Raw genomic sequence first — 16,232 nt, forward strand, 5'->3', positions numbered from 1 at the left:
TTACTTGTAGAATAAGTGCCGCATGAGAACAGAGATACGTCACATGAAGGTTATGCGAAGCGTAATTCGTCGCTATGTAGCATCTGTGCAAGCTAGAAACGACGAACAAGGTGTCACCGAAGACGATATAAATGAAGTCAAACAAGACATTAGCTCATTCCGCTATGAGCTCATCGACATTCTTAAAAAGAGTGGAATGGACACTTCTGGAGCTAGTGCAGCAGAAAAGAACGGTGGGTCCACCTTTTCCATTTTTTTTCTTTTAGCTGGGATTCTATCCACCAGATCATAATAGTTAAGGAGATACAGTACCTTAAAGGATCACTTTAACTCCTCCATTATAACCTTCCTTAGTTTGTGTGGCCAAACTATTTAGGATTGATTGAGCGGTCTTGCCATAGCTTGTAGAGCTTGGATAAGAGATCAGAATAAATGCAGAAAATTTAAAGTTGACACCCACTTCCGTAGATAACATAGAAAAACCATTTAAGTTCTCGTGTTGTATCCTGGAGGAAGAGATATGCAGTTTTAATGAAACTTGCATAATCAAAAGGTGTAAGTTTAGTTTTTTCTGTTAAATTGACAGAATTGTTTTTTTTAAAGGGTAGGAGAGGATGTTCCCTCAAGACACTCCAACATAACTCCGTGGAAAATGCTAAAAATCAGATAAAAGGAATTATCATTTGATTAATTTGGTTACTTTGGGAGTTCCCTGTGGTGTCAACCGCTTTGATTGACCATTTTGTCAACAAAAGGGACGTAAAATTTCACTGTCTTTTTGGTCAAATTTACAGTCAACCCACAAACTCTTGACAGCTCTCGATGAAGGCTAGTCCTCTAGGAGAATTTTTAATAAACCCTTTATCTTTGTGACGATCAGCCGACGCTGAAGCTCGAAAAAGGATTTTTAATTTGTCGTATCACCTCAATTGGATTATTTATCTACTTCGAAACCGATTACAACTTTCCCTGTAATCTAAACCTTAATCGCTTCCTCTTGATACATAAAACCGACCAGAGATATCATTTTTCTCGTTTTTAAATATTTATATTTCCTACGGAACACGTATGAAACTATTAAACTGAAACTCATTTCCAAAAGCATTGATTTTCAAGGGAGTTACCTATTTTTAGGAACTTGATGCACTGAGTCTGAGAAATAAAGTTTACTTCTAAGGTAAGTTGATGCGGGTAAATACAGAAGAAAAGAACATCAGATGACTGAAAATCTAGTGCCTAATTAGTCTTTTGGCTGGTCTCAAAACGGATTGTCACTTATTTGAGAAGCACATAAGCCGTATCGTGATTGAAAACTTAAAATGAGCACATATTTCTAATATTTTTTGGGGATAGATGTTGCTACTTTCAGGGCTTTTCTTATTTGCTGTGGTTACAAACATATACAAAAACTAGACCTTTAGTGTCGAGGCCCCATAAAATTTTGTAGTAACCGCGACTTGTATGCCGACGTGGCAGAGCAACACTTGCCCCTGTGTCTCCGCGTAGAAACCTGGTAGCTACCTTAAGATGAAGGAGCTAAGATTCTGGCTACAAATTCCTACCATATTAACTGAGATCTGACGAGCATGGATGACGACAATGTACTGTAACTGACTGTAACTGCTTGCCAGGTTTGGCTGAAATCCTCTAGCTTGCGAAGTAAATAAGTAATTTCTTAAGCCTACCCCCACCCCACCTCTACTCCTTCACTCCGAAGTAAAGAGTGATGTTGGCAAAATTTATTATTTATTTATTTACCTTTTTTAGACCAGGGCACTTCGTAAAGAAGAAGTTGCTGTAGAGATTTCAAAAGGGGCTCATTCGATTGGAAATTGAAAGGGCTAGCGGGATTTTCGACCTTCTTAATGGTAGAATGTGATTGGAGGACAAACAGTTCCTCCCCCCGCCCATCATTCCCCCAAACACATCCAATAAAAATTTAGAGATAACATTTTTGTTCAGCGTGGCTTAAAGGTCCGGAAAGTATGTCTTTAAGGATGAACACAAAACGGAAACCAAGACACCAAATCTTGTCTTCAGGAAAAGAATTGTAAGTTATGCCCTGGGTGCCTATAAGGTTTTAGTAGAAGGGTGGTCTTATAATCCTCGGAGGGGGGCTCATTGGATTGATGGTCAGAAGTTCAAGTGCCCATTTTACGATTCAAAGTGATCGGAGGGCAGCTACCTCCCCCCCCCACAAACATGCGTCGTATTTTCCCGAAATGCATCTGGTAGAAATTTTGGGATAATATTTTGTTCAAAAAATAGTCCAAAGATCCTAGGCAGCGCAATTGCAGTACCTAAGTAATGAGCAATGTGGGCACAATGTATTATTATTATTTTTTTAGACCAGGGCACTTTGTTTACAAGGAGCTGTTGTAAGAACTTCAAAAAGGGGTGCATTGGATTGGAAACTGACTGTTCTCCCCCCACCTCCCCCCTCGTCCATTATTTCCCCAAACACATCCAATCATAATTTTGAGACAGATATTTTGTTAAGCCTATTTGAAAAGTCCGGTAAATATGTCTTTGGGGATGATAATCCCCGGATGGCCCTCAGGGCAAGGGCTATAAATTATATTAGTTGCCCATTGCTAACATCTAAGGTTTTTTATGGAAAGATGGTCGTAAAAACTTCAAATGTGGCTAATTCAACTGGAAATCAGTATTCCTAGCATCTATTTTAAAGTCAGGAGCGATAGGAGGGTAACTAGCTCCACCTCACGGCTTCTTTTCCCCAAATGCATCCGATAGAAATTTTGAGACAGCTGTTTTCTTCAAAATAGTCTAAAGATTATATAAAGACATCTTCGAGGTTGAAATCGCCAATCAGAACCTGGGGTAACGGTTTTAAACCATAGGCTACCCTGAAGGCATAGAAGGTTCTAATGGAATGGGTTGTCGTATAGACTTTGGATAGCATTTGATTGGAAGTTGAAAGTTATAGTGCTCTTTTCAAGATTCAAAAGTGCATTGAGGGCAATCAGCCCCCCTCCTATGATCATCATTTTCGAAAATACACATCCAATCAAATTTTGAGACATCTACTTTCTTCAACATTGTTGAAAGATCTTGTAATTATGCCTTTGGGGAGGCAAACCCCCTCACTTCCGGCAGCCCCCAGAACAAGGGCTGTGAGTTAGGCCATTCGTTCACTGTTTACATATAGTATATGTTATTGAGAAAGGTATATATGTTTAACCTTTACTTTCCAAAAAGACAAAGGGTATTCAGGTGAGCCTTTCACAAAAGGATGAGGGGAGTGTTGAACTAAATCAAAACACGTTATGTGCATAGGGGGATGTAAGAAGGACGTAACTCAGGAATGACTGAGTATACTAATTTGGAGCTTTCAAGAAATGATAAGGGAGATGATCAATTGAACAAAAAGGTAATATTTGTACGCTACTGCTACTACTGCAATTACTATCACTATTACTGCTTCCACTACTACTAGTACAGCTACAGTACTACATCTAAAATATTGACGGGAAGTTTTAACTAAATCAAAAGACGCTATGTGCATGCACATTTTCAAAAGAGTGTATCTCAAGAATGGATTTGAGCAATAAGTTGGAACTTTCAGAAAATGCTTAAGGTGGAAGATCAAATGAACAAAAGTCAATATGTGCACGCTACTACCGCTGCTACATTTACTACTACTGGTACTGTTTCTACTTCAACTACTATCTCTGTTGCAACTACTTGTAAGCCTAAGGCCACTAAGAAAAAATCGCAAAAGTATATAAATATACAGCATATCGAAAGGATACATCGGCAATGTCATAGAAACGGCTAATCGTTTGAAGTTAAAGCTTCAAGGACTTGAGAATAATGTTAAAATCACCAAAAGGCAATACATATTCTATTAATACTGCCACTACAGCTACTGTAACTAATGCCACTAAGTATATGAAGGAAGGTGATACTTTTAGGGCACGTTTAAAGGGAGTTTAAATTAAAAAAAAAAAACTACATGCATGCAGGTTTTCAAAAGGACATATAAGCAATACCATAGGCAGCGCCGCTATATAATAACAAGAAAGTTCTGTCCAATTTCGGAAGAAATTTGAAAACAAAATTTGAAATAAATTGGAACGTTACGTAAAACTGTTGATTTTGCAACAGTACCCAAATTAGCATTGCTACAGTTTTCACTAAATACAAGAAGGAGTAAAAACTAAAGTTCTAAATAGATCAATAGTATATAGAAATATAAATGGTATATAGAAATATCAATAGTCAATAGAAATAGATAAATAGTGAATTTTTCTCCATTAGACTTTGTTTTGGGATGATTTATTAACAGCAATAGCAGCGAAAACAGTTAACAAATATACCAATCCGTATTTTTTGAGTTTGTAAATTTTCCAGAACGTGAAAATCAATTTTCGGATCTATATACTTGCACAGATAGATTTTTTCAGAAAAATAATTGATTTCTTTGTAATTGAAGAAATTTAATTGTTAAAGTGAATAGTAGTCAATTATATTCTTAAATATTGTGCAAGAATTCATAAGAGGAGACTCCATTTTCACCATGCTATTTCCAGGATTGTTTTACTTTTAAATGATGAAGTAAACACTTATTTTTGGGCGTCCGCAGAGCAGGTTAGTAAGACTTTAGTAGTTTCCTTCCTCTAAAATACCAAAAACATTCTGAAAGTGGGTATTTTGTTTTTTTACCCACTTGGGCAACAAGACGTTTGTCAGGTAAAATACAGGTTTTCGAAATAAGTTCTTGGAAAAATCTTAGCAGGTTTTTTCCCCTGCCTTTCTGTATTAAAATTTTATATTTTTACTGTTGCATATGCAATTTTCTATAGCTCTTAACTGTTTTTTAGCTGTTGGAAAGAAAGGTCGTGTTCGTGAGCGACGTCTAATGAAGAACTTCCAAATTGGCATGGTTGAAGACGTGATAAACGATATAATATCCAGAGATAGCAGGCCAAAAGATATATTCGGAAAAATAGCACGTGCCATTGGAAATAGCACTACCAAAAGGACGGATTGGAATGCAGTGTCACGTAGATTCTCGAAAAAACGTAACCCTATTGGCCGCAGTGAGACAAGTCTCAAACGGGCCTCTCAACAATCCTTACGTAGAAAAACAGTCGAAGAAGCCAATAATATTCTACTTCGAATGAATGCTGAGGAGCTGGCAGATTATAATCCTAGGTTAAAAGAGTACACACCAGCAACGCGTATTGCTTATGCCAAGTTTAAAGGCCGTGCTACCAACAATGTAACCATAATTAACGAGACAAGCCGGAAATCGAGCATAGCGGACTTGAAATCGAGCGTTGTTGACTTGCAGAAAAGTTTAAAGGAGGCAAAAGCATCCGCTCAACAGCTTCCTGGTAGAAAAGGTATTTTTGTCCTACGTCCTAGCCTTAATTGTTGATTATATTTAAAACATTTAATTTTTAAAAAATCCAAATGATGATTGTGAAGATGTGAAGATAAGTATGCATAATCTCCCTAGGGGAAAGAGAAATTCTAACAAAAGCAATCAGTAGCACCCTTCACTTAATAGAAAAGCTGTGGTAAAAATAAGTATTTTGCAAATTTGGAAATGATGGATTTAACCACTGTTTTCCGCTTATTCCAGAGGAGTGATCGTTTGGTAATTTTTAGGGAAAATGCCTTAACTTAAGAAACACTGGGGATTTACCCTCCACAAAGTGATACATTTTAAAAAAGCTCAACGCTAAATCTTTCAGTGGAGATTACATATAAAATTCCAATTTGCTCAACAATGGGAAGCAGTAAAAGAACGTGTTTTTAAGTTCTAAGTCTCTCAGTTTTTCACTTATTTTGGAGCAGGGGTGCTTTGAGAAAATCTATGGAGAAACTTTTTTAAATTAACGGACACTGGGCGTTTACCCTCTACCTGGACAAAATAAAATGCAAATTAAAAGTGAGACTTTTTAAAATTACCAAATCTTCCAGCCGTAACTGCGTGTAAAATCTCGACTTGCCCGAGAATTACAAGTTATAAAGGGATTTCTAAGTTTTTAGACTACATTTTATGATCTGAAGCTACGTTTTTATTTTTTTTTATGATTATTTTTAACCATATACAGAAGTAATAAAACAGTGAAATAAACACAGTGCCTACTAGAAGACCAAATGACTTGTGTACAGTGACTCAATCAATTAATTAAATTACAAAGAAAAAGAAAGTGAAAAGAAAAGAAAAATCACATATATAATAGTCACTTATTCTCAGGAATAATATTCTCTTTATGTGTGAAGGGTAAGAATAGAAGGAATCTATTCTCACCCTTCATCACGGTTGAGGAAAAATTCTTTGACTTGGGATTGAAACGATGAAACCGATTCAGAACTTCTAGTGATGTCAAGGAGGTTATCCCAGAGGGGTACACTTATGTGAGGCTACACATTGCCTAATCTCACTCTATTTTCCTTTTCATATACTAGCTTGTCGGCACTCCTAGTATGGTACGAATGATAGTCAAAATTAGAAGAAAATATAGCCACAAAATATGTTGGTGCAACATCATTTAAACATTGGTATATCTTCGCTATTAACTGGTGATCTCGTAACTGAACTAGATACAGAATTTTTAAATAGCTAAAACAAAAAAGAGTGTCACCAAAGTTACATCAAAAGAATTGCATTTTAAAGCTGATTTTAAATATATAAGGAATAATTCATTTTTAAGGATAATTCAAAACAATATTTCAATTGAACTCTTTCAATTTCTTCAGTATATTCTAGCTCATCCTCCTCAAATTCTTCATCTGATTGCAAGAACTTTCGTTTTCTTTGTCTAAGAGGCGAAAACTGTTCATCTTCAATATAATCATCGCTTCTCCGAAACCATTTCTCTGCAGGATATGTTACATCATGCTCTGTATCTAGTTTCTCACATGCTGCCTGACTCAATTGAAACATTGTTTTGAATTATCTAGGCTCTTCTATAATTAGCATGAAAGTTACTTGCCCATAGGGTATATCCATATAAGATAATATCTTATATCATATTACATAAAATATCTTAGATTATAAGGGCGCATAACCATACCATAATCTTTAGCACACAAACAGGGACAAATTACGAAAAGGTCGTAGTCAACCTTGGCCTCTTGCGGCCTTAGATGATACAATTTCACGGTGCTTCTTCCAATTCAATTTAAAATCAACAACAAATCTTACATACTTCGTTTCAAAAACTTCATTAATAATAGTGCCACAAAAAGAACATTATTCGAAGAATTTACCCCTTGAAAAGTAAGGCTAATAAATGTGTTCAAGTACAATAGGACATCGTTGGCGTGAGCTATGAGATCTTGAAGGTTCCCCGTTCCCATATGCGACTGTTATTTCTGTGTCGTGGGCAGAATTTGTAAGACTTGCATCGAAAAGATTAAACATTAATGCATCAACATACACTAGAAATAAAAGTGGTCCCAAAACAGATCTTTGTGGGACATGCCCATGGAAAGAAAATTTTGGCCCAAAACCTTAATGACTTTATTATTTTGTATGTGACGAAAGTTCCAGATATATGCATAGAAGAGGCGAAAAATAACGTCTTAGTTGTGAGACAGAAAGTCCTTTCAGCTAGGCTTTCAAACATATCCCGTTTCTCGGTAGCTGAGTCTTTCTACATTAAACTAACAGTTTCCTTGACCGTTTTACATTTTTTTTAAAATTCAAATGGGCATAGTTGAAAATCATCCATTAAGTTTTGGAAAAATATAAGTGCAAGTATGGAATCCCGAGCAATTTAAGACCATTTCAGTGGTAGTAGTAAAAAATACACAAGTACATACAATTAAAAATGTCAGGTTTTATATTCTAGCATTTGGTCTTCGTTTGGCCTAGGCCTTGATGCTGTATTAAATAAAAAAAAACTAGTTCTTTTAACTGCAAGTAAGAAGCAACATTAAAACTTAAAACGAACTGAAATTATTCCATATATAAAAGGGGTTGACCCCTCCTCAACGCCTGGCTCTTTACGTTAAAGTTTGACTCTTTCTCGCAACTTTACTTTTTAAAACAATACAAAATTTTAGCGTAAAGAGCGAGGCGTTGAGGAGGGGTCAACCCCTTTTATACACGGAGTAATTTCTGTTCGTTTTAAGTTTTAATGTCGCTCCCTACTTGCAGTTAAAAAACTTGTTTTTAATTTAATTTCTGAACGTTTTTTTAATTAATGAATGTTTTGATTTTGGCTCACCGCATATGAATAATTAAAACAAAATTTACATATCTTTTTTTGGCTATATGGCTTTCTCATAGTTTTGATCGGACGATTTTTTGATAAAAAAAAAGGGTGGGCAAGGAGGCCTAGTTGCCCTCCAATTTTCAATTTTTGGTTGCTTATAATGCAACTAGATTTTTTTTATGAACGTTTTGTTAGTAATAAACATACGTACCTTACGAATTAACTTACGTAACGAACTTCTATATTTGTGTATTTTTATTACGTACTAGCTGTTGGGGTGGCGCTTCGCGCCACCCCAAAGCCCCCCCGCGCGCGTAAGTCGTTACGCGCCCTATTAGTTACGCGCCATTGTAGTTGTGTCCCTATGTCCCACCTGTGAATATAGATATATATATATATATATATATATATATATATATATATATATATATATATATATATATATATATATATATATATATATATATATATATATATATATATATATATATATATATATATATATATGTTTTTAACTACGTAAAACTTGCGAATATACAACATTCTTTGCTGTCCCATTGTCTGTGCATATAAATAGATTGTCAGGTTTACCGACTCTTGAACATGCAACATATAATGGTCCATGGGAAAACAATCCGTATTCAGATCTATACCTCATGATTCTAATGATTGCCCTTGAGCTTTGTTGATGGTGATTGCTAATCGACCATTCCCTGAGTCGCCATCGTCATTTATATATCCCCCTGTGCACCCCGGCGTCCCCTTTGTAGTTATGTCCCTGTGTCCCGGTCGTCATTTATATTCCCTGTGTCCCGGTCGTCATTTGTGTCCCGGTGTTCCAGTCTGTGATTTCTCTTTGAGTGTCCCGGGCGTCATTTATATTCCTTGTGTCCCGGTGTCCCGGTCGTCATTTATATCCCCCTGTGCCCCCCGGCGTCCCCATTGTAGTTGTGTCCCTGTGTCCCGGTCGTCATTTATATTCCCTGTGTCCCGGTCGTCATTTGTATCCCGGTGTCCCGGTCTGTATATACATTCGTTTTTTAGTTTTGTTTTTCTCCTTTATTTTTTTCCTTTTTTCTTTTTTTTCTTTTTTAGTTTATTTAGATTTTTAGATTTTTTAGTTTTTTTATTAGTTTTTAGTTTTTTTGTAGTTTTTACCATTTTTTTAGTTTTTTTAGTTTTTTTTTTTACTTATGTCCTGGTCGTCATTTATACTCCCTGTGTCCCGGTCGTCATTTGTGTCTCGGTGCTTTGTTGATTGCTAATTTATATTATATTTATATTTATATTTTTTATATTTATTAATATTTTTTTAGTTTTCTTTTTCTCTTATTTTTCAGTTTTTTCCTTTTTTTTAGTTTTTTCTTTTTTAGTTTTTAGGTTTTTTTTTGTTTTTTACCTTTTTTTAGTTTTTTTAGTTTTTTTAGTTTTTTAGCTTTTTTAGTTTTTTTATTAGTTTTTAGTTTTTTTTTAGTTTTTGCCTTTTTTTAGTTTTTTCAGTTTTTTTTAGTTTTTAGTTTTTTACCTTTTTTTTAGTTTTTTTTAGTTTTTTAGCTTTTTTAGTTTTTTTTCTTTTTAGTTTTTTTTGTAGTTTTTACCTTTTTTAGTTTTTTTTCTTCTTTTGTATTAGTGTGAAATAATTCAGACGTCATATGCGGACAAACACGACGTCACTCGACAGACAGACAGACAGAAATAACCCACAAACAACTTATTTTTATATATATTTATTCATATTTTTTTAGTTTTCTTTTTCTCTTTTATTTTTCAGTTTTTTCCTTTTTTTAGTTTTTTTCTTTTTTAGTTTTTAGTTTTTTTTAGTTTTTTACCTTTTTTTAGTTTTTTTTAGTTTTTTTAGTTTTTTAGCTTTTTTAGTTTTTTTATTAGTTTTTATTTTTTTTGTAGTTTTTGCCTTTTTTTATTTTTTTCAGTTTTTTTTTAGTTATTAGATTTTTACCTTTTTTTAGTTTTTTTTAGTTTTTTAGCTTTTTTAGTTTTTTTTTTCTTTTTAGTTTTTTTTGTAGTTTTTACCTTTTTTAGTTTTTTTCTTCTTTTGTATTAGTGTGAAATAATTCAGACGTCATATGCGGACAAACATGACGTCACTTGATCCACACACAGACAACTTATTTTTATATATATAGATATGAGGGGGTTCGCCCCCTCGTCAATACCTCGTTCTATACACTAAAGCTTGAATTTTGTCCCAAATCCTTAAGAATGACCCCTGATTCACAAAGGCCATAGAATAAATAGTTGAAATTACTAAAAATACTTCAGCGTAAAGAGCAAGGTATTGTGGAGGAGACGAAGTCCCTTACATAAGCAATATTTCATGTTCCTTATAAGTTTTAATGCTGCTCATTACTTCCAGTTGAAAAAAATTATCTATTTTCTCATTCTTTTTTTAAATAATGCTAGAAAATCCTGCGCTCCCTTCATGGAAATTTTCTTCCCTCATGAAAAATTCCTCCACTGTAAGATCCTCCCACGCAACCTCCTCCCCGCGACCCACTCCCATCCCAACGCGAAAAAATCCCCTTGTAAACGTCTGTACACTTCATAATTAACAATTACTATATGTAAACAATGGTCAAAGTTTGTAACTTGCAGCCCCTCCCCCGGGGACTTGAGGGATTAAGTCATCCCCTAAGACATAGTTATTAGGTTTTCAACTAAGTTGAACAGAATGGCTGATCCGGTGACTTTGGGGGAAAACGCGCGTGGGAGGGGGCCTAGGTGCCCTGCAATTTTTTGATCACTTAAAAAGGGCACTAGAACTTTGAATTGCCGTCAAAATCAGCCCTCTTGCGACATTCTAGGACCACTGGGTCACCCCTACGGTCACCCCTGAAAAAAAAAAATAAATAAATAAACATGCATCCGTGATCTGTTTTCTGGCAAAAAATACAAAATTCCATCATTTTGTGATTGAAGGCCGATATTAACTAGATTACTTAATTAACTATTTATATAGTTAATTCAGTAATTAATAAAATTAATTTAGAGAGAAAAAAAGATATTGACGCAGAAAAGTTGTCAACTGAATAAGTCTTATAGAAAGAAGTGTCTAGTAGAAAGTTAAGTCTATAATTAAGAAATTGGTCAGGTGGGTATTTTTCAATTTCTGTTGCGTCAAATCTACTTATATAAAAAATGTAATAAATTAGTAAATTAAGAACACATCTTTCGTATTTAGCAACGTTGAAGTAATTGGAAACAGGAGTATACGCAAAAGTAAAACTATTGAAAATAAGACCTAAGGAAATCAAACTTTCAAGTTTTGCTATAAAGACTTATTTATGATCAACTGCCTTCTGTCTGATAATTAACGACTACTGTAAGCTTTTCTCAGGAAGTAGGCTAAGTCTTATTTTTGTGATTTATCAAGAGCAGCTTTATTCACAAAGATTCGTATAAGTTTTATTTCTGATTAAAATTAAGTCAATGTTTTAAACCTTTGTAGAGGAAAAAACAGACGATACAGCCAAAAAAGCAGAAAACGGAGCTCTTAAAAATTCAAACGAGTCAAATACGAGAGAAAATAGTAACCAAGTCAACACCAACACTCAGAGTATTGCCGAAGAAAAAGAAGCTGTGCCAAAGGTAGTGACTAGCCAAAGTTCAGAGAAACCTACGCAAAACCTTGATTCAAAGGAGAATTCGCAGCCTATAACATCAACTATAGACCCGCCGTTTACGTCTCATAGTTCAGGCGTGACAGCTGCAGAAAAGCCAGCCGTATGTTCCGGTGCAAGTACCATAGCCACTCCTCGGCCAATTGTAAGTTCCTTCCTTTCTTTTTCTTTTTAGAAATGCTTTAATAGAGTGGGTTGGAGGAGGAGTGTGTGTAGCTGTGTAAGCATCAGGCGGCCTGATGCTGCAGTAAGGTGTTAGTCGTAACATTAGTAGTAGCAGTATTAATAACAGTAGCAGTAGTAGCAGCAGTAGGCTATAAGTAGTATTAGTAGTAATGGTAGTAGTAGTAGTAGTAGCAGTAATAGTAGTAGTAGTAGTAGTATTTATTGTGTATGTTTTATGTTATTATTTTTAAGAAAAAACTCTCTCTGTCTAAAAGAAACCCTAATGCCACAATATAGGATACACAACACAGGTCATCACTAGTTTCTTTGTCACGTATGTTGGAGGTGACTTCATTGTATGAATTGCAGAGTAACTCACTTGTTTTGCATTTGACTTAATTTGTTTTTGCATAGTAACTCAAATTTCAAGATGCAACATTTTAATGAGCTTCTCTGTTTTAAATGAAAACTATCCACTAACACATGAATTAAACATGGAATTTTTATTATATTACCTAGCTACCATTTTTTACCATGTACCGAAAAAAGTAATTGATTAAATAAACTACTCGGTGAACACATCAGGTGATTCTTATCCATTACATTAATTAAAAAAAAATTCAATTGAATCTCAGGAACAACATTAAAACTTAGAACAAAAAGAAATTATTACGTGTATGAGGGGGACGCACCCTTGTCAATACCTCGCTCTGTGCACTTAAGTTCAAATTTTGTCCTAATTCTTTAAGAATGACTTCGGAGCTACAAAGGTCGTTTAATTAGAATAAGTAGGTCCTTTAAAAAATACTAAAAAAAAATTCTGGCGTAAAATTTAATTGTATGAACGACCGGACTTTATAAGTTCGCTGTAAATGGGGCTTAGGTAGGTTCTTCCTGTATCTATGATGAGGGCGACTTTTTGATATATATATATATATATATATATATATATATATATATATATATATATATATATATATATATATATATATATATATATATATATATATATATATATATATATACTAGCTGTTGGTGACCGGAAAAACAAAACCTATTTGAATATTTCGGCCCTATATCTAAGGGTCGTCTTCAGCAAAGAAAATAATAAACAATGAAACACTTACAATAAAAGCTCTCGGCTAAAAATCCATTTTTTTTTTTTTTTTTAATTAGCCTTGGCATCATTACTTCTTAACGAAAAGTTCAGCCAAGACCTTTTCTCCTCTTCACAGTTTTTTTTTTATTCTGCCATACATTGCCAGGGTGGTCTTAAAATTATTTAGTTTAGTTTTGAGCTTAGCCTAGACTCCATTGTTGTTTTTTTTTTCTTAAAAAATCTAGCGCAACAATTACTTTTCAGTAGCTGAGTCTATACTTTCTTGTTTCAGGTGCCAACATCTGAGCCGAAACCCGGAGCTCTGGCCCCACCTCCAACAACTCGTAGCCCTTCACCAAATCCAGCTCCTTCTCAAAGAGCTTCTAGTTCTACTGGTTCATATGGAACGGCTGGGAAATCTAAAATGACAGGACAGCCCAAAACGGGATGGCTATAAGAGATCAAAAATTTTACTCTACTAACATACCTCTCCCTTAAATTTATTCAAAAGCTATATCTGCAACGAAAAACCTTTGCTGAGCCCCCCTAAGGCACATTGAAGCTGGTATAACATCTTATTAAAGATCCTTTATGGTGTCTTTAAATGCTATCACAAGACACCACAAAGGAATAAGATACTAGAAACCGGATTGTTATTTTTTCCCTTTTTTTACTGGCTTTGAGGTATGGTTTGGAGAGAAAGAGAGAGAGAGGGAGAAAAAATTAAGGAGCCACCATATGGAGGCATCTATGTGGACGATTAAATGTTTATCAACGACAGAAAATTGGGACAGATGACTAAATACAATCTAAGATCACACTGGTCTTACATGATGTATGAACTAAAGAAAAGAAAGGATACAATAAATTATGACCACCATCAGCGGTGCCTCATCGTTGGCGGGGGAGAAGCAAGAGAATGGATTGAAACGGAGTTAAACTATGTGAACGAGGATGTTATGCGAAATGTTAAATGTTGAAAGAATTATGTGAAATATTAAATGGAGTTAAATTATGATAGTGAAGAGCTATTTCTAGTCCATAGTAATAGGGAATTCAAAAACGCTTGAAAAAAAGTGTTAAAGACCTGGAATATTTGTGCTAAATCAAGTGCACCCTGTTAAGGGCTACTTATTAAAGAACGATGGGGCGTCTATGGGTTATTTTTTTCCAGTCACCTTGTATAGAAGGTATGTTCAGAAATGTATACAGTTTATCTTCTGTTTTGCTCTCTTGACACCATCATGTTTAAGAATGTTTTTATACTAATTACATGCTTTAACTGTTAAGGTGATGCGACCTGTCAACCATTTATATTGGTGTATGTCGTCATTGCAAAATATTGACTTAGGAACATCTATCATTGGGGCAACCATGTGGAGGCATTTGCGTGGACGATTGAATGTTTGTCAACGACAATAAATTGGGACAGATGGCTAAATACATTCTAAGACCACACTGGTCTTACATGACGTATGAATTAAAGAAAAGAAAGGATGCAATAAATGAAAAATTAAATCAAATAGGTGAGAAAAAATGAGGATTTCAACAGCCAGTTGCAAACTTTGAAAAGTGAAAACAAGTAAATATTTCGACAAGGACCTCAGCCAAGTTGTTCTCAGTGCCCAGAAAAAAAATAATAATAACAAAGACAATTCTAACCTTTTGAAGTGAACTCTACAAGAAGAGAAAAGAGTGTCTTTTCTCTTCTTGTAGAGTTCACTTCAAAAGGTTAGAGTTTGTCTTAGTCTTTGTTTTTTTAGCGCTGAGAACAACATGGTGGGGGTCCTTGTCGAATTATTTGCTTGTTTTCATTTTTCATAGTTTGCTGCTGGCTGATAGAATCCTCGTTTTTTCTCACCTATTTCATTTTATTTTTTATTTATTATTTTCTTTCTTTTCTTTGTTTCACACAGATGGCTAAATAAGGCAGATTACATAGAAAAAAAGCCAAAACCTTCTAGGTAATATGTCAATGTTAGTTCATCGTTGGGCATGCACATGCGAGAGCCTTTAGGAACCCATTCTCGTCCCCTGAACTTTATGATTAAAGAAAATCCCCAGTTGCTAATAATTTTCTTATAATTTGCCCGTTTTTAGCTGTTTTGATTTGATTCCTCTTCCTCCGAAACGTGATTTCCTCCCCCAAAAAATGATACCTCCAGGGCTGCATCTATCCATAGGCTACAGAGTAAAACATTTAATCTATAAATCACAATAATATGTTGCGAAAAAATTTTCCATGTTTTAAAATTTGGGCTAAGAATATTTTCTAAAAGAGTATCCAGATAAACATTAAAAGTATTCATTTTCTGTCTTACTGTAGATTTTTACTGTTGTTTCTGTTGGTTTGTTGTTGTTTTTTTTTTGTTCCTTTTTGTTGTTTCTCTTACTTTGTTTCTGTTCCGATACTATTATAATTAATCAAGAAATAAAATCTAGTGTCAGTTGGATTGCAATCCTTCCTTTTGGAGAAAACAGGTTTTAGGCAAATATGTAAAAGGAGGTATAACCGAGTTTCCTTTGATTTGGTGGATGTGTTCAAGAAAAACAAATGTGTGAAAATATTCTTTAATAATGTGTAAAAATTTATCACTACCGGTGGTAAACAATCGCCTTCTTAACAATTTTTCTTTTTGATATTTTAAGGAAAAAGTAATAAAGCCAGGCGACAAAACTTTCAAAAATCAGTTCAAAAGTCAATTCCTGAGAATCTCTTGAACTTTGATTTACTAGACTCCACTACCCTCTATAAAAAATCTATAGAAAGTTTGTCCTCTATTAGACTTCAGACTTTTTTTTTTAGTTCAGATTAAATTAAAAAAAAAACAAGTTTTTTTTTAGCTGAAAGTAAGGAGCGACATTAAAACTTAAAACGAACAGAAATTGCTTCGTATATGAAAGGGGCTGCTTCCTCATCAACGCCCCGCTCTTTACGCTAAAGTTTAACTTTCTCTCAACTCTTCTCTTTAAAACAGTAAAAAACTTTAGAGTAAAGAGCGGGGTGTTGATGAGGAAGCAGCCCCTTTCATATACGAAGTAATTTCTGTTCGTTTTAAGTGGCTTTCTCATGGTTTTAATCGAATGATTTTGAGAGAAAAAAGAGCGGGGAAGGAAGTCTAGTTACCCTCC

General features: G+C 34.6%; 1 protein-coding gene across 1 annotated transcript in view; it reads left to right on the forward strand.

Moving 5' to 3' along the window:
* The window catches only part of LOC136037515 (transient receptor potential protein-like), a 90,936-nt gene extending 76,992 nt beyond the window's left edge, over positions 1-13,944 (forward strand). The window contains exons 15-18 of the mRNA XM_065720239.1: positions 11-233; positions 4,845-5,369; positions 11,665-11,981; positions 13,393-13,944. Coding sequence (XP_065576311.1) covers positions 11-233; positions 4,845-5,369; positions 11,665-11,981; positions 13,393-13,557 — 1,230 coding nt within the window. The 3' untranslated portion in view covers positions 13,558-13,944. The remainder of the gene's footprint in view (positions 1-10; positions 234-4,844; positions 5,370-11,664; positions 11,982-13,392) is intronic.
* The last annotated feature ends 2,288 nt before the right edge of the window (positions 13,945-16,232 follow it).

The sequence above is a fragment of the Artemia franciscana genome, chromosome 2 (genome assembly GCF_032884065.1).
Source record: "Artemia franciscana chromosome 2, ASM3288406v1, whole genome shotgun sequence".
Taxonomy (NCBI): domain Eukaryota; kingdom Metazoa; phylum Arthropoda; class Branchiopoda; order Anostraca; family Artemiidae; genus Artemia; species Artemia franciscana.